The 18,586-nt window shown below is 33.6% G+C and overlaps 1 protein-coding gene across 7 annotated transcripts in view; it reads right to left on the reverse strand.

The window, feature by feature from the left end:
* MYO9A (myosin IXA) overlaps positions 1 to 18,586 on the reverse strand; it is a 234,135-nt gene that overhangs the window by 182,734 nt on the left and 32,815 nt on the right. For 6 of the 7 annotated variants that reach the window (XM_045848731.1, XM_045848733.1, XM_045848732.1 and 3 more), the window contains exons 5-8: positions 17,393 to 17,492; positions 15,850 to 15,906; positions 10,461 to 10,558; positions 6,931 to 7,057 (exon numbers count right to left, since the gene is read on the reverse strand). In XM_045848731.1, coding sequence (XP_045704687.1) covers positions 6,931 to 7,057; positions 10,461 to 10,558; positions 15,850 to 15,906; positions 17,393 to 17,492 — 382 coding nt within the window. The remainder of the gene's footprint in view (positions 1 to 6,930; positions 7,058 to 10,460; positions 10,559 to 15,849; positions 15,907 to 17,392; positions 17,493 to 18,586) is intronic. The other variant, XM_045848730.1, reaches the window with a different exon arrangement.

The following is an 18,586-nucleotide window of genomic DNA, read 5'->3' on the forward strand; positions in this document are numbered from 1 at the left end:
TGTACACGTTTTCAGCTTTATAGGAATATTGTCAAACTCCTATACACAGTTTTTGCCAATCAGCTCTCTCAGCAGCAGCACCGAGAGTTTCCTATTTCTTCAAACCTTGACTATACCTGGTATTCTCAGACTTTTGATTTTTGCCACACTGGTGAGCATGAAATAGTAAAACAAGGGTATTTTATAAAAGTATCTGTACATAATACATTTTTTTCATAAAATTTTATGTAGATAATATAAAATATTTCAAAAAACATAAGACTACAAGGAAAAAATGGGTTACAAAACAAGAAAGTGAGGTACTAGTCAGTAGAGTCCCTAATATCAGCAATTCATGACAGATCTATCCTTTTTTAAAACATGATTGCGGCCCTGACTGGCGTAGCTCAGTGGATTGAACGCGGGCTGCGAACCAAAGCATCGCAGGTTCGATTCCCAGTCAGGGCACATGTCTGGGTTGCAGGCCAGGTCCCCAGCAACCACACACTGATGTTTCTCTCTCTCTTTCTTCCTCCCTTCCCTCTCTAAAAATAAATAAATAAAATCTTAAAAAAACAAAACAACAACAAAAAATGATTGCACCATAAAGAAAATATACCTTTGTTTGACCAATCCTCAAATTCTAAAAAATAAAAACAATTTGAGGCACATTACTTTCACAAAATGTAGTAAAACTAAAAATGTACAATTAAAAATAAAACTTGAACATTTTATATGTATTTAAAATATTTTGATAAAATAGATTAATGGCAGATTACACAAAAATAATAAAACTAAGAAAACACATATATGATTAAATACCATTATTATACTGTGAGGTGTATTTCCACACTTAAGCAGTTATTATTAAAAATGAACATTTAAAAATTGAATGCTCCATGCAGTAGCATCAAGAAATTTTTCTATAAGAACAAATGGCAACAATGTGGAGCAGAGGTTACTTCCATACACTTGCATATACTGGTACAAGCACTGTAGGGTTATTTGCCAATATCAGTAAACCTCAACATGTATATATACTCTAACCCGAAAGTCTACTTCTTAAACTACACCCTAGAACAGCAATTTTCAACCAGTGTGTCACAAGAATTTTCAAAACATGCAATACCTGACTATTTATTATAATGTCAGGGATACTTAGCTCTCTTCCCTTAGATTGTCAAATAAAAAAATGACAACAGCTGACCCAATGATAGCCATCTGGTTTGAATGAATCAAAATTACACCTATTTTTTTTTTTGGTCAGATCAGCAAAGAATATATTTTTCTGTGTGCCACAGAATTTTGGCAATGAGTTTATGTGTGTCATGAGATGAAAATGGTTGAAAATCGCTGCCCTAAAATAATTCTCACACATGTTAACGGGAAGACATGTGCAAGAATGCCTATCATAGTACTATCTATAAATACAAAATTATAAACAACCTCAATCACCACAAAAACAGATAAATTGTTATATTTTCTTCATATAATATAATTTTAAACAGCAGCTAAAAAGTATCTAGAATCAGCACTGAAAAATTTCAAGAACATAATATGGAATGAAAAAGTCAAGTTTTAGAATGACGCATATAGTATGGTATTTATATAAAGTCTGAAAACATGCAGAACAAAACCATATATTCTTTATAGAAACATCTATCTATTCTGAAAATATAAAAACAAACAAATGGGAATGATGAACACCAAATTCATAATAGTGTTTACTTCTGGCAGGGGTAGAACACAGAGCGGGCTTCAATTATATGCAGTATTTTATTACTTGTGTGAGACTATAAGTATACAGGTGTTAAAGATATTATTTTCTATGTATTATGTGCTGAAAACATTTCATAATCTAACAGAGAAAAAAGAGAAGAAAATATGTTAAAAGAGAAATTAATACATAAAATGGTAGAACAGTTAAATCTAAAAGTCCATTATTTGAAAATAACACAGAAAGCTAACACTATAGAAAAAAATTTTTATTAACAAAGTATTTACGAAGAACACAAAATAATACATTTTAAACATTTAATCAGCACATGACTTCCTATAAAAACATGAATTATCAATATTAATTCAAGTCAGACTTGAAAATCCTAAAAAATTAGTTAACAGAAAATGAACTGAAAAAGCACCAAATATGGTCACAGGGCTGATATTTCTCCAGTCTTTGTGGAACATAATATTCACTGCTAATTATTCTTTTATACACACACACACACACACACACACACACACACACACACATATATGTATATATATGTTTATTGATTCTAGACAGAGAATAAGTGGGGTGGAGGGAGGCAAGAAACATCAATGTGAAAGAAAGGCATGGATTTCTCACTTCCCATAGGGGATCAAACCCATAACTCAGGTATGTGTCCTGACCAGGGAATTAAACCCCCAACCTTTTGGTGTATGGGATGACACTCTAACCAACTGACCTACACAGGCAAGGACTAATAAATCTTTTTTTATTTGTTTTTAACTTTTTAAAACTGTTTTCAATTACAGTTTACATCCAGTATCACTGTTTATCAGTTTCAGGCATACAGCATACTGGTTAGACAATCATACACTTTACAAAGTGTTTCCCCTGATATTTCCAGTACCCTACTAGAAATATTATTATTGACTACATATTCCCTATGCTGTATTTTACCTCCCCGTGACTATTTTTAACGACCAAATTGTACTTCTCAATCCCTTCCCCTTTTCACCCAGTCCCCCACCCCCACCCCCACCCCCATGGGCAACTATAAGTCTGTTCTCTATATCTAGGAGTCTGCTTCTGCTTTGGTTGTTCACCTACATTGTTGTTTCGATTCCACATTTAAGTAAAATCATCTGGTATTTGTCTTTCTCTGACTTATTTTACTTAGCATAATACCCTCTAGGTCCAGATTCTTTTCTTAACTGCAGAAAAAAATTATAAAAAGATGAGGAACTATCTAACTCAATTTAAGGTGTTGGCTTAATGTTAGCACTAAAACCTGATAATGATCACACACAGATTTACACGCTATGCACAATCACACAAAACACCACTAATTTTGCTTCTATTTGATGAACATCCTAAGGAAAATACTACTGAATTCACGATATATAACTTTCCAAATATTCTTAGTTGTGTGTGTGTATATATAACTTTTAATATAAGAAAACTTTAATACAAAATAATTAGCAATGGGCTCAATATCCAATCTGCACTTCTCACAATCACCTAATTGAGAAGCTGATACATATGTTAAATAACCATTATTTAGCCCTAGCCAGTGTGGCACACTTGGATGGAATGTTGTCCTATAAACTGAAAGGTTGAGGGTTTGATTCCTTCTAAGGGCACACACCTAGGTTACAGGTTTGATCCCTGGTCAGAGCACTGATGAATCAACCAACTAATGTATGAGACAGCCAATCGATGTTTCTCTCCCTCCCTTCTAATTCTCTCTAAAAATCAGTAAGCTTGTCCTTGGGTGAGAATTTTTTTAAAAAACATTATTTATACTGTTTCAACAGGTATAAAAATATATTCAAAAAACAGCCCTGGCTGGTGTGGCTCAGTGGACTGAGTGCAGGCCTGCGAACCGAAAGGTTGCTGGTTCAATTCCCAGTTAGGGTATATGCCTGAGCTGCAGGGCAGGTCCCTAGTTGGGGGCATGTAAGAAACAACCAATTGATGTATCTCTCACACACTGATGTTTCTCTCCCTCTCTTTCTCCCTCCCTTCTCCTCTCTCTAAAAAAAAAGTAAATAAATAAAATCTTTTTGAAAAAAACATAAATGTGCTAAAAACTGAACAGTTTTTGGTAATGGTAATAGTTCTAATATCTCACAATAAAAATATGGTCCACAGTTACCCACAGCTAATCTACTAGATCTTGTTTGCCTTTCAATAATTTCACAATTAGCCCTGGTTGGTGTGGCTCAGTGAACTGAGTGCTGGCCTGCGAAGCAAGGGGTCGCTGGATCAACTCCCATCAGGGTACATGCCTGGGTTATGAACCAGATCCCCAGTAGAGGGTGTGTAAGAGGCAACCACACAATGATGTTTTTCTCTCTCTCTCTCTTTCTCTCTCCCTCCCCCTTTAAAAAATAAATAAAATCTTTAAAAAAATTTTTTCACAATTATCCATCCCAAAAAGAATTTAGTAAACAAAAGATTCAAAACATTCACTGTTGCCGGAGGTAACTACAAAAAGTAATTTGAAAGATAAGTAAAATTAAACCATTATTTAAAAAAATATTTGTTCTTATAAACTAAATATATTTATCATGGAACTGAATTACTTGGAAATGAGGGAAATTAAGTTAAATCTTAACTAAAGAGTTTACATTTTGATTAACCAGTTACTATGCCTACCTTTCAATTTTATCTCAACAAAATCCTTAAGACTGCAATTATTATCAACTGTAACCAATAAGAGATCATTTTAAAAAATAATTGCTAAGAGCTAACTATAGGTTGGATACCATGGTAAGTCCTGTCATATCTTCCCTAGCTCCTCAACTTTGAAGATAACTTCTTTCTACTTATTACCAAACCTATAGGGTCCAGCACAAGTAACACCTTTTTTTATTATAAAATCTTTTATTACTAAATCATAAGCACATAATTCTATAACACAATATCACACTCAAGCACACCATATGACATTTTAAGTGAAATGTTCAAATTAAAACTATAAATTATTACAACCATATTATTAATCTACCAACCACAATGATGCAAAAGCATTACTTCTGCCAGACGCTGTATATTCCCAGAACCAGTCCAAACTATGTATCAAATCACATTTGCTGTTAACCTACCTTTGACACTGGTAAGCACTCTTAGGATTGGATTTCCCTTTTTTACCAATACCTGAGTTCCTCTTTGAGTTGGTTGAATTGCCCTTACCAGTCTCTCACCAAAGAAGGAATACTACACTAGAACCAGAAGCCTTGGTACTTATTGAATGCCTAAACTTATAAGACCTCCAGCCATAATCTATATATTACCACAATTCCAAATGTTTGACTAAAATATCACCTGAAATGCCTGACTGAAACACCATATGTTCTCTGACCTTCATGACCTTCAAAGTTACAACCTTTAGATGCCACACTCAACATCCTACTACAACTTCTTCCCAATGAGTGAATTTAGTTCCAATTTAAGGTATTCCTCCCTTCTCCTGTTCCTATTGCCAGGCTAAATCATTCCATTAAAGTTAATAAGGGACACCCAGGCACGTACAAAATCATTATCACTCTAAGGTTAGATGGTTAGATAAGCAAGAAAGAGGCATTCATTTCTCTCAAAGAGCACCACCACCTTATAATGGACACAAACTAGTGAGCAATTAACTTTCTGCTTCAAAACCAAAAACGAACTATGTTAAGAAGAAACTGATGGAGTCAGTTTAGACCATTTGATAAGGTTAAGCCTCAGGAACTGGCACATGAACCAATATTTGAAAGGTGAGTAATATTTTAATAGAAAAAAGCAAGCTATTCATAACTGCAAAAAAAAAAAACTGGACACTCAGATGTCCTTTAATAGGTGAATGGATAAACAAACTATTGTATATCCATGCAATGGAATATTCACAGCAATAAAGAGAAACGAGCTATTCTTAAATGCATATTGCTGAGTGAAACAAGTCAGACTGAAAAGGCTACATACTATATGATTCCAAATATGTTACATTATAGAAAAGGCAAATCTACAGTTAGTAAAACTAAGATGAGTGGTTGCCAGACATTAGGGGAGAGGGATTGAATAGGTAAAAGGGATTTTTAGGGCACAGAAACTATTTTGTATGATACCTTATAACACAGGATACATGACATTACATCTTTGTCAGAATCCATAGGCCACAAAGAGTGAATCTTAATGTATACAAAGTTTTAGAAAATTATTTAAGATATTGAGGGATCCTAGGAAAGAATTCAGACCATGATAACAGAATCCAACTGTATGACAAATATATGAAACAATGTCAATGCTCAAGGAAGTGGGTGGGAAGAAAAGGTACTGTCCTAACTAATTCTGAAAATGAAGGAAGTCTATCAAAGACAGAAGGAACTACACATAAGCACTCTAGTTAATAAAGTCATTTCCCACTGGGGTATGGGTTAGAAATTCTAATACTGTTATACGTGTATACTAGAACTAAATAATTAACTAAATGAATGAAAGATGATGGGAGAAAGTTTCCTCATTGTTAGAGTGGGAGTTTACATATGAGTAAGGGGAGAAGGCTAGAATGATACATGTAATAATGGATTAGTAAGAAACACCAGCATGACTTCGTCATTATATACAGACAGTTACTCAAAAATATTTGTTGGTATACCCAGATTAGCATACACACATATGTATTTCCTTGCTCTATCAGAGAAGAGGGCCTATAAAAAAAATGATACCCCTTTAAAAATGAATCTGGCAAGATGAGAAGTTAGCAGGGAAAACATGAGAAATCACTCCAGGAATAAAAAATAAGGTAATAAAGAATTTGATATGGAAAAAAGGATAGTAAGAGATCATGACCTTTGGTTCCTGTAAAATTATAAAGAAAGAAAAACTCCTTTTCTCCCCACCCATCCAGATACCCCATCTTCCAATAAAATAATCTAACCAAAACCTTAGCATGAATGGAAATCTTAAATATAGAAGAAAAACTAGCAAAGGCCTAGAACATTATACAGACTAGAGTGAAATATTCATCCTAACCAGCAAATTGACGGGTTATGGATATCTGGGGCAAGAGGAGGCAGGGGAGATAACTCGAATCTTTTGAAGACTGTGGCACATGCAATAGCAAAATTTCCACCTTTTGGAGAAACACTATTAATAAAAAGCATTAATCAATCTATTTATCCCTACAAAATAGTCACACAAAATAAAAACTGAAAAGCTACTCAGGATTTAAAATGACAATTGAGAATGTAATCACTCACTTCTAACAATTCTGAGACAACAGGCAGAACTTCAGGATTACAGATATCTATGGAGTCATCCCGGTATGTCTTCTTTTTATAACGAATATTACCCAAATGTAGTATTGCTGAGAGAAGAGAGAAAATCCTGCAAAAATAAAATGAAAAATTACAGCTTGCTTGTGCGCATTCTCTAAGCTTATTTCATCCCCAAAGTTCTAATCAAGTAAATTAACTAGTATAAATGTGTAGTAGTCTTCAGAAAATACGACATATGGGAATAATAATTATAACTAAAATTTACTGAGTGTTTAGAATGTCAGGCACTGTGCAAAGTGCTTTACAAAACCTTAATTTCAGGACTGTACCTACCAATTGTCAGAAAAGTTGTTTAAAGGGGACTTCAGATAATAATTTATCTGTATCTGCTGTAGTGTTACAACAGCCCACACCTTTCTAAATGCTTTTCATCCTGACTGGAATGTCCTTTCCCTACACTGTCTATTTCAGATCTACTAAATCAGAATTTTTCAGGCCTTGGAATCTGTTAGCCAAGAAGCCTAGGTGATTTTTTATTAGTAGTATTATTTAAGAAAAGCTTTCTTAGATCATATTATGGTATCCTTGATAAATGTGTTTTTTTAAAAGCCTGAGGCCATTGGGGTATATTACCTAGTATCAGGCCACCACTGTGAAACATCTACATCTGGACCCTCCTTTTTGTCCTTCCCTCCTGGACAACCAATCATACCCTCCTGAGTCTAAAGAATTCATGCCCCTCCTTCCAATCAACAACCAATTCCTCCTCTCATGCTCCCCATTCCATGAACTCCAATTTACTCAGAAACATTATTATTCCTTTTTCCTATCTCTCATCTGAACCCACAAGAACTTTCTATCAAAATAATCTCACGTTCACTTCTCTTACTTTAAAAACACCCATCCCAGACCCCTTATCTTCTCCTTTCCTTCTCATACAGCATTAACTTATACTCCTTGTCTTCACTTTGTCATTCCTTATTTACTAGCATATTCTGACACCTAAAATGTCTCATAGAGGTTACCATGGACTTTCATGTAACTAAGAAAAGCATATTAAAACTCTATCTAAAAGCCATTTCTAAAAATTCATATATACACATATCTTTGTGCCTTGACCAGTTTATTTCCTCAGGATAAATTTATTCTATTTGTAAAATTGTAACTCCATGTTTTCCTCAAATTAGGAGATATTCTAAATAAAACAAAAATACTGATTTAGGGACCTAATAGCAAAATTTTCAGAGGTCCTGAATCAACACCTTAATTTATAGGTCTAATTTCTCAAATAATTAAAAATTTTATGGTGATTCAAACAAAATACAAGTCAATTATAAAGGAATAAATCATAAAATTAGTCTGGGTTAAATTAAAGAGGAAACAGTGTCAACTTAAACATTATAAAAACTAATGGAAGCCAAATAATATAAAAATACTAATTCCTGAGCCATTTTTTAAAAAAAACTATTTTTAGCCCCCTGGTGGGTGGTTCAGTTGGTTGGAGTGTCGCCCCACACACCAAAAGGTTGGGAATTTGATCCCCAGTCAGGGTGCACAGGGAAGGTGACCGATCACTGTTTCTCATATTGATGTGTGCATGTGTCTCTCCCTCCCCACCTTCCCTTCCTCTTTCTCTAAAAATCAACTAACATATCCTTGGATTAGTATTTTTTAAAAAAAGTATTTTTAGCAGTAGTTTCTATGGTTGCTAATTACACTGTTTCAGAATTTCGGGTTCAAAAATCAGCACATTAATGTTTTCTCACACAGAAATACATAATGAACAGGCTCCAGCAATAAAAAATATATAAGAAAATCAATATACTATGATTCAATATAAAAAGATTAGTAAATATAAGTAATAATCTCTGTTCTCAAAAAGCTTATAATCTTGAATTAGGAAATAACAATAAATAATCATACTATGGGACAGGATATCTTAAAATACAGAAGGCAGAAATAACATACAGTTAAAGAAAATTTCATTAAAAACATAGTACATGAACATATTCTAAAGCAAACAGATTTCAATTCAATGCCAAATTTTGGGCTGCCTGCAAAGTGGTATTAAGAGGAATTTCTGGATGGACCTGAATACAATAGAAAAGGATGTTGTGGTTTATTAGCAGATACAACCACTGTCACAACAGAGGGGAATAGCAGTACCCATGATATGCCCTCTACCCAAAAAATAAAAAGTATTTGAATGACTAAAAAAGAGATGAAGATCATTCCTTCATGGAATGTATAAAATAATCAATGCTCAGAATACAACATAATACTTTAGAGAACACTACCAGTCTAGTTAAAATGCAAAATTTGTGTTAGGAAATATCTAAAGATAATATCTGAGCCATAGAGAAAAGTCACACTGAATGTCAGGCTACTAAGAACAGAATGTTCAGCGGTTTCCAATATTTCACACTGTCACATCAAAGTATAGAAGACATCCCTTAGTGTCTGAGAAGTAAATACTATATTTCTATCTTATGTTATCTTAAAAATATGAAATTAAGCTTTACTATTACTTAGTATATAGATTGACACTTCAGTTCAAATGTCAGCCAGGTATTAGATGAGGTAAATGTGGTATCCTGAGAGAAGAGTATTAAGTAATATAGCATTGAGTAATTGACCAGGTACTCTCATTTAATAACTTTTAAGTGAATTGCAGTTTATACCCCATTAGTGGGTTTACATATTTACATATTATTTAGTTTTATCTTTCATAAAAAAATTCTGGCAAATTATCTGCTAACTGAAGATCCATTCCAATAATGTGATGACAAACACAAAAAATGGTAAAGCTGGTATTTTTCTACTCCTACTGTGAGATTAAAAGTTAACAATATAAACAGAGCTAACATATTATCTACACTAATTCCCTCCTCAAAAAATAGTTTTAAGTTTTACAATTTTTTCCTGAGGAGAATCAAGGTTATTTGTATCTTTAATCTTAAATACATTTTTCATTTTAAATATAATTTATCTTTATTTCAACCTTTTTACATTACTATCTTATTTATATCTAGTACAGTTAACAAAACATGTTTAATACAATAGTAAAGACAAAGTTACAGAGGAAATACACAGAAAATTATGTTTTACTGATAGGTATGCATGCTTTCATAATATTATATATCAATGATATAGAAAACAAGAAGGTGAAAAACAGTTTTATAAAGCAACAGTGTTTAAGATCCATGAAGAGGCTTCATGGGCACCAGAAACTCTTATAATTATATGCAAAGGTTTATGAAAGTGAATTTTACAGAAAGAAGAGCTCCTGCTTTCAACTGAATTTCAAAGTATCTCAAGGAATTATGACAAAAAAAAGCAATTCAAAACAAGTCTGTTAGAAAAATAAGTTATCTAAGCCATGCCTAAGATGGAAGAGGCACTAAATCAGGAATATAATAAAACTGTTTCAAAGAACCAAGAGTGGAATTTTTGAAACACACATCATAATTTGTTCCCTAATGAGGGTATAAAAATACAATAAATAAACTCACTGTCTTCGTGTCTTGGGAAGAAATCCTACCATTTCCATGGCCAGTTGTAAACGTTCAAAGTCATGTCTCAAATCTTCGCCCTCTGTGGTAAAGCAATCCTGTTTATTTAAGGGGAAAAAAAGGGGGAAATCAAGATTACCTATTGAAAACTAACAGAAGCCACTTAGAAATCAAGTAATTTTTAGATAAGTACACTATGCATAAAAATTAGAGCTAGTGAAATATTTAGACATAGTCAAATTCATTAGACTTATCTTATGCAAACTAAACACATACTTACCAAATAGCCATTCAAGTTACCTTGCTTTTCCCTTTTACAATCTCCAAGGCAAAAACTTCAAAAGTAACTTATGATACCAATTTTGATTTTGGGAGGTTCTGAAGAGTTTTAGAGACCCAAAGCATTCAAGAGAGCCCAACTAAACGAACAAGTGCTATTTATTCAACAAATACTTAATAAATGCTTATACACGTGCAAGGCACTAAACTAGATTCTGGGGCAAACAAAAATAAATTTTAGAATAGACAGTAATTTAGTTGAAAAGTGGAGCAAAGATTTACATGGTGCCAAAATTCTGTAATATCAATATTAGATATAATATAAATAGCTCCAAATAAAATAAACATGATAATCAATCAGCACAAAAAGAGGATGCTACCAGATTAAAAAATATTACTTTTTTTATTAGCTAGAATTTTGTTTTTATTTATTTTGTTATCCTTACATGAGAATACATCTATTGATTTTACAGAGAAAAGGGGGGGAAAGATAGAGAATCATCAATTGCTTGCCTCTCACATATGCCCCAACCAGGGTCTGAACCCACAACCTAGGCATATGCCCTGACCTAGAATCAAACCCGCAAACTTTAGGTTTAGGGGATGATGCTCCAATAAACTAAGTCATACAGGCCAGGGCAAGTATTACTATTTTGGAGTAACACTTCTGTTTCAGTTTCCCAAAAAAGTGAATCATTAACACTGTACACTTAAGTCTTTAAATTTAAATCCCTTTACTGTATGTTCTCAGAGTCCATTACACTTACATTGTTAAAAGCCTCCTCACTCATATTTACTTTTGTAATGCCTATCATCCTACTAAATGCTATATCAAACATTCAGAAAAAAATAGTTACCTGCTATGTTCACTGCATATCTCTAGTATCAAGTTAGAGCCAAGAAAAAGTAGGTCATTATTGAAATAAATATATAACTACTGAATTACTGAATAAGCACTAAATTGAATAAAATATTCCTTTTTGAGAAATAAAGTGTTCATTTACTTTTTTTAAAGTATCAAGCATTGAGTTCCCTCCATAACTCCAAATGTATCGCACTGCTGGGCAAGATGGCAGCAGCATAGGTAAACACGGTACTCGCCTCCTCGCACAACTACATCAAGATTACAATCGCCTCCTCCCACAAGCACATCAAAATAACAACTAAACTATAGAACCACCAGCATTCAGAACTACCTGGAATCTGGCTGAATGAAAGTCCTAGAACCAGGGAATTAAAGAAGCCACATCAAGATTGGTAGGAGTGGCAGAGACACGGAACTGGCTGGTCCCACATCCATGAGTGGGGGGTTAAAAATCAGAACTATCTCAGCTGTGGAGATCCTCCCTGAGGAGTGAGAGGTCCCAGGCCCACACCTGGCCTCCTATCCCAGGGTTCCAGTGCCAGGAAGAGAAGTCCTTATTACTTCTGGCTGTAAAAACCAGCGGGGATTGAGGCTGAGGGAAAAGGAGGGCTCCTGGAGTCCCAGGCAGCTCTCTCTTAAAAGAGCCTGTCAACAGACTTACTCAAGACACACTGGCTCCAGCACTGGGGCAGCAGCTTGAAAGGCACCAGAGGCATAAGGGGAGGAACTAAAGTGTCTGGCATCAGAAGTGAGGGAACTGAAGCATTAAATGCCCATCTCCCAGCAGTCACTAGTTCAGGACTTCTTGGGGGGAGGGGGGGCATGAAGGTCAGAGTTCTGGGAAAAGCCTTCAGGTGCCAAGATGTAAATACTGACTGCTGCAGGTCACGGGGAGACCAGTGATCTGGTAGGGTTCAAACAATAAGGCAGGGAACTAAACCACAACTGTTAAAACCTTTTCAACTGAAAAAAGATAGATGATTCCTCTTGAGCTCAGTTCAAGCTCTAGTCTTACTTGATAGCATGCCACAGCACACCCCCCATAAACACAGCAAATTGTTCTTTCATGCTATCAGCCTTTTTTCCCTTTGTATGGGATGATAACAACCCTTTCTCATTTAGAAGTGCCCACAATAAGCATGGCAAGTAGTAGGCATTTAATATGGGTATCAGGGAGAGAAAGTGAAGTGTATAGTCATTAAGACATTTTTTAATGCTGTTAATATTTTTTAGAATAGATTTGGAAAATCAGATTTTTTTATACCTACCAGTTGATAATGCAGAACATAAATCAGAATATCTGACTTTGAGAGTTAGTAAAGATACTGGAACATAGGCTGACTCAAATCCCAATTACAATATTAACTTCCTTCACCACCACTGGAGAGTCACTTAAATTTTCAGTTACCATTGCTACTTAGGTGAAAGGCAATCTTACTAACTACAACCAAGGGTTTTATAATGATCAAACATAATATGGATGTTAATGTAGTTTTCATTTATTTTCCTTTTAAAATTTTTTATTTATTGAGTTTAGAGAGAGAGAGGAAGGTGAGGGAAAGGGAGAGAAAGATAGAAGGAAAGATAGCAATTTGTTGCTCTACTTATTTATGCATTCATTGGTTAATTTTTGTATGTGTTCTGCCTGGCTATCAAACCCACTACCTTGGCATATTGGGACAACACTCTAACCAACTGAGCTACCTGGAAGAGACTGGCACAGGATGAGGAGTAAAGCCAGAAAGGAAACCTGAGGGAATGACCACAAACTTATAAAATGCCAACAGGGAATAGCAGAAGGAGTCTTTATGCTGTAGAAACACTTACAATGCAAAGATTACAGATTCAAAAGATTCTACCCAAGTTGCATAAGGATCTACCTACACTGCAATAGGTCTTCCTCATGGAAAAATAGGCTGCCAGGTATTATAAAAATGTTTGAATTCCTATAAAGGTAATAATCACCAGATGTGAGTTTATTCTCAATGGATAGTAAATTCTAATTCCTCTGCAGCATGGTGACCATGAAAGTATCCTGAGATTTTATTATGACAATTCTCATTAAAACTCTGACTGATAGTTGAACCCTAAATCATTCAAAGATTGTTTCAAAAAAAAGTTTTTTAAAAGTTAGGTGACACGAACCCTTTGCATTGAAGTTATTCAAAACCATCTCTAAGGTAAAATTATTTGAATAGATGATTACTATTTAAAGAAGAGAATTTAACATTTACCAAATGTCTTCCACATATGGGAGTCACTATAAGAGTCACCTGACATATATAATCTCACTAAATCCTTAAAACACAAAAAAGAAAATTATGGGTATGTATAGTAGGATAATCCTTAAAGGAAATCACCATCCAATGGGTAACACCAGGACCCCTGTTAAAAGCAGTTTTCTCACTGGTTTCCCGTGGGATCATTTGTACAACTGCATAGTGTATGGTAAGTAATATAGCACAAGTGTGTGAACAGTCTTTAACAATCCTCTCCCTCTATAATGCTAGTCACATAAGTTCTAATAACTCAGAAGGAAACAAAGTTCAGTTTGCCCCAAAATATACTCAAAGGAGGAACGATAAGGAAAGAACAAACTAAAAGATCCTTTGACTGACTGCTTGCTTCCATTAATTAACTTGTAAGGGGAGTGGGGGGAAGCAACAGAAATTACAACTAAAATTCAAATTATAATAGACTTGAAAAGACAATAAGCAGGAGGATGGTGATGAAAGTGATATTAAAGGAGCAAAAGAATATGGCTACAAAAGTCCTTCCAAAAGAAAAAAATGGATAACAATGATTCTATGGAGGCAGCAATGGTAAAAACATTTACTGAGCACTTACTAAGTATGCACTCTACCAAGCTGCTTAGATGCACTAATACTCACAAATTTTCACAATAAAGACCATTATTAACCCCTTAAATAGATGATAAAGACAAAAGAATTAGGTGACCTGCTCATGTTCTCAAAACTAGTAATTGGATGAACCAGTATACAAGCCAAGTCTATCTACTTCGGAGCCCAAATTTTTAAGCATTAAACTCTCTAAGGAATAGCAGATTGGTTCACAATTTCACTGTAAGTTCTGTACAAGCAATAAAGTCTTACACTTGCCATGTGTTTCCAAGTGTCCCAACTACTTCCCAACAAGGCACATTCATTTGGTATAATAAATGAAAAGATGAAAGCCTCTCAAGAGTGACAAAACAGCATAAAATCTTTGTACTAAAATTTATCAGAATCTACAAATTTAAATGTCTGAAATTTATTTTCCAAAATGTTAAATCAAAAACCATAAATTACTTGTTTTGTTATAAAATGGTAATGCAATTAAGCTTTGAGGGAAAAAATTAATGTCCATAATTAATGATCAACTCTGAAAGAGGCTAGTTTTTTAATTAGTGGAGTTTTTATCACATGCAGTAAGAATTAAAGGCATGGTTATTTAACACAAGAGCTAAGACATTTTATGTTTTCAGAAGGAATGGTTAATAAATTAGTAGTTCATTAGTTAATAGATATAGATCAGTGTGTATTTTCAGATCATTAGATCTGACCTGACTGCAAACTAAAAGGAAGAAAAAAGATTTTTTGTGCTTTTTATGATTATATACTTGTCCTTCTAAAAATATAACAAAAAAAAGCTACATTTACCTCATCATTTTATATCATATATGCCCGTAATCACTCAATTTAAAACATAATATAAAACATAAAGTGTAAATACAGTCTCTTGCTATTAAAAAAGTCAGAAAAATTATATACACATTTATTATGTAAAAAGACTGTTAATTGATACATAAACCAAGAAGGACGTAACTTTTAAAAATAAACAATACTCATGTGAGCAATAAAAGCACTAAAAAATAATTTAAAAAAATAAAGTCAAGGAAAAAAACCTTTGTAGCTCATGAGGATCTACATCAATGCTGGTATCAGGAACTTGATCAGTTTATTATTTGAATAATAAATAAATAAAATAAAAGCCATTATTCAAAATAAATAATGAATATAGACTAAATGTTAGCAAGTAAAAAATCCCCCAAATTAAATTATCTGTTTTTTAAACAACTATACACTCACACACACAAATCAATCGACAGAAATTAAACACTGATCTATCTTCATTCCTAGATTGTTCGTATGTCAGCTGATTTTCTTTCTAAGTCAAAATAGAGGCAAATGTGCAAGGTAAGTGTCCCTTAACAGGAACACATGGTTTTTAGGTACTTGTACTGACCGGCTCAGAGTCATAGCAATAATCATCCCAGCTCTGTCTGAGAGGTTTCTTTGTTATCTGAAAGTAAGGCAGATTAGTTAGGTAGAAATAATGGTTATCACACTTCCCTAATCATGTCTTCAAGTGTTCAGGTGTCACTGCTGCTGTTCAAAGGAAGTCATTTTGTATAGCAGCATAAAACAAGAAACTACTAGGTAAACATTCCAAATCTGGGAGATCATATATTATTTTAACCAGTCCATGCTTTCTATTATCCAGTGACTCTAAGATTCTTATTAACTGCTGAGTCACATGTTATAAATAATAACCTTATAACAAAAATATGTAAGGCATGGCCACTGATTACAAAAGGATCTGGAAGAACAGTAAACTCTGAAATTCTCTATTACTAATAACTATCAGCTCATTTATGGGCAATGCCTACTTTTTAAAAAGAAAATATTTAATCACCCAAATATAATGCAAATAGTTTAAATAGGGGAGGGAAAAAACTCAAAAACCACATCAACCTTTTTGTTAAAAAATCTACTTAAGTCTACATAGTACAAATGCCTAGTATTATATCAAAAAGTGTTATTTTGAATAATTTTGAGATTATCAATATATTAATACAGTTATTTTGTTCATATGAATATGTCACTTCATATGTCAGTTATACAGCATGCTATATACCTTGGGAAATGTCTAAGATGTGATTTTCATAACCTTAAAACACTATAATCTTTGAGCCATTATTAAAGTGTCAATTTGCTTATAAAAACTTTTAAGGATTTTTTTTAATTACCAGAAAGGCTGTCTTTCCATACATATTACATCTTGCCTTCAAAAATTAAGAAAGACAATTTGTTATTTAAGTGAGGTACTGTCATACCAATTCCATTATATTGGTCCTAGAATTTTTGCTAATATGAAGAATAATAAACTTAGGGAAACCAACATAATGAAAAGTTGTGATAACTACTACTTATTATAGAAGTTTAGAAGTATAACATGAGTTTCACAGAAAGATGAAATTTTCTAAGTCACTTCATTTGATGCATTTCATATTGAGTTTTAATAGGATTATTCCTAAATTATAAAAATAACAATACTCTCAGTATCACAGTATCATGCGAAGAAGTAATATGTATTAGACTTTCGAACATGCAAATAACGATTCAAGTAATCCCTTGCAAGGGGAAAGCATTAGGCATTAGTAACATTTGACATGCGTGGTCTATAAAAGGTAAATCACTTTGGTGAGTGTAAATTGTTTTTCTAACATGGAGATAACTATAAACAGTTTGTTATTCTCTTTATGAGTCTCACAAAAAAGCAAAAGACAAATATATAATCCCTCAAAACACATGAGAGTGATAATTAATAATTTTTAAATTTGAGAAGTGCATCACGCAAATGTTTAAATTGCATGCTGGGAAATGCTAGTTAATATCCATGACCAGATATGGAAAACCAAGTACCAAAAAATAAATAAGTAGACTGTTACCAGGAGCTACAATTTAATAATGCCCTACATTTGAAAATGTTTTTTATTAACACTTACCTGATTAAGGTAATGATATTCTTCTGGCTGTTTAAGATGGAATGCTAATCTCTCTTCTTCACTTGCTCCTGCCAGAAGGTAATAGAATACATGATAGTTCCTGTTGGAAGCAAAGAAATATGGCTTTGTAATTAGCATGATCTATGATTAACTGGAAAAAAATAAAATATAAATTACTAAAATGTTTCAGCCTTGCTTCATTTTTTAACACAAAGGTGATAAACTCAATGTTTAAGTACTATAAAATATTTTGAATGCTGAATTCAAAACAGAAGAATTAAGGCAGCAATATGACAAAGTCAGAACCTCTGAAAATTCTTTCTTCCATAAAACCAATGAAAACAGCAAATTTGTGGTCCTGACCAGGTAGCTCAGTTGGTTGGAGTGTCGTCCCCTGTATGCCAAGATTTACAGATTCTATTTTCAGTCAGGGTACATAAAGAATCAAACAATGAATGCATAACTAAATGGAAGAACAAATTGATGTTTCTTCTCACTCATTCTTTCTCAAAAATCAATCAATAAAAAATTTTTTTAAAAAACACTAGTACATTTGTCAAAATCAACTTTTTAGAACTCTGGAAATTAAGAGTTTACAGCAATGCAGGGCATGTTTACATACTAAACACAGTTGAATCTCAGTAAAACCTGTAAACTTCTGCCTTTTTAACTTGTTCTATTCCATCTGCTGGTAGCCTTCAAAACAAAGACTTTACCATCCTGGTCAACAGCAGAACCCTCTCAGCCTCCAAAGGTGGCATAACTGGGTTGGTGCTTGTTAGAGCCTCATTCCATGAGAAACATCATTATTTGAACTGTCTGGCAGAAGCCATGTTTAAAAGTGTCTTTATTTGACCTGATCCAAAGTAAACCCATTGTGAAAATCTTTTCCCCAGAGGCACTTGTAGAAAACAATTACAGGCGATTGTTTAACTTGTCACTGTCTGAAACAGTAGATAAATGTTGGGGCAAACAACGCTTAAAGGAAAAACTTAAAGGAAAATTCTGAGAATCTCCACAAAGTCTTTGGAAAGCTCCAATATATTCCTGAGTATTTAGATAGCTATATGAACATGTTCAAATCCACATGCCAGCTCTGCATACACCAAAGAAGGCAGTAAGCTCTCACTTCTGGTTAACCTGGAAGATCTGTATAAGCAGTAAGTAAATTTGAAGGAAGAATCATAAAATGCC

The sequence above is a fragment of the Phyllostomus hastatus genome, unplaced genomic scaffold (assembly GCF_019186645.2).
Source record: "Phyllostomus hastatus isolate PE091 unplaced genomic scaffold, TTU_PhHast_1.1 phas_contig_62, whole genome shotgun sequence".
In the NCBI taxonomy this organism is placed as follows: domain Eukaryota; kingdom Metazoa; phylum Chordata; class Mammalia; order Chiroptera; family Phyllostomidae; genus Phyllostomus; species Phyllostomus hastatus.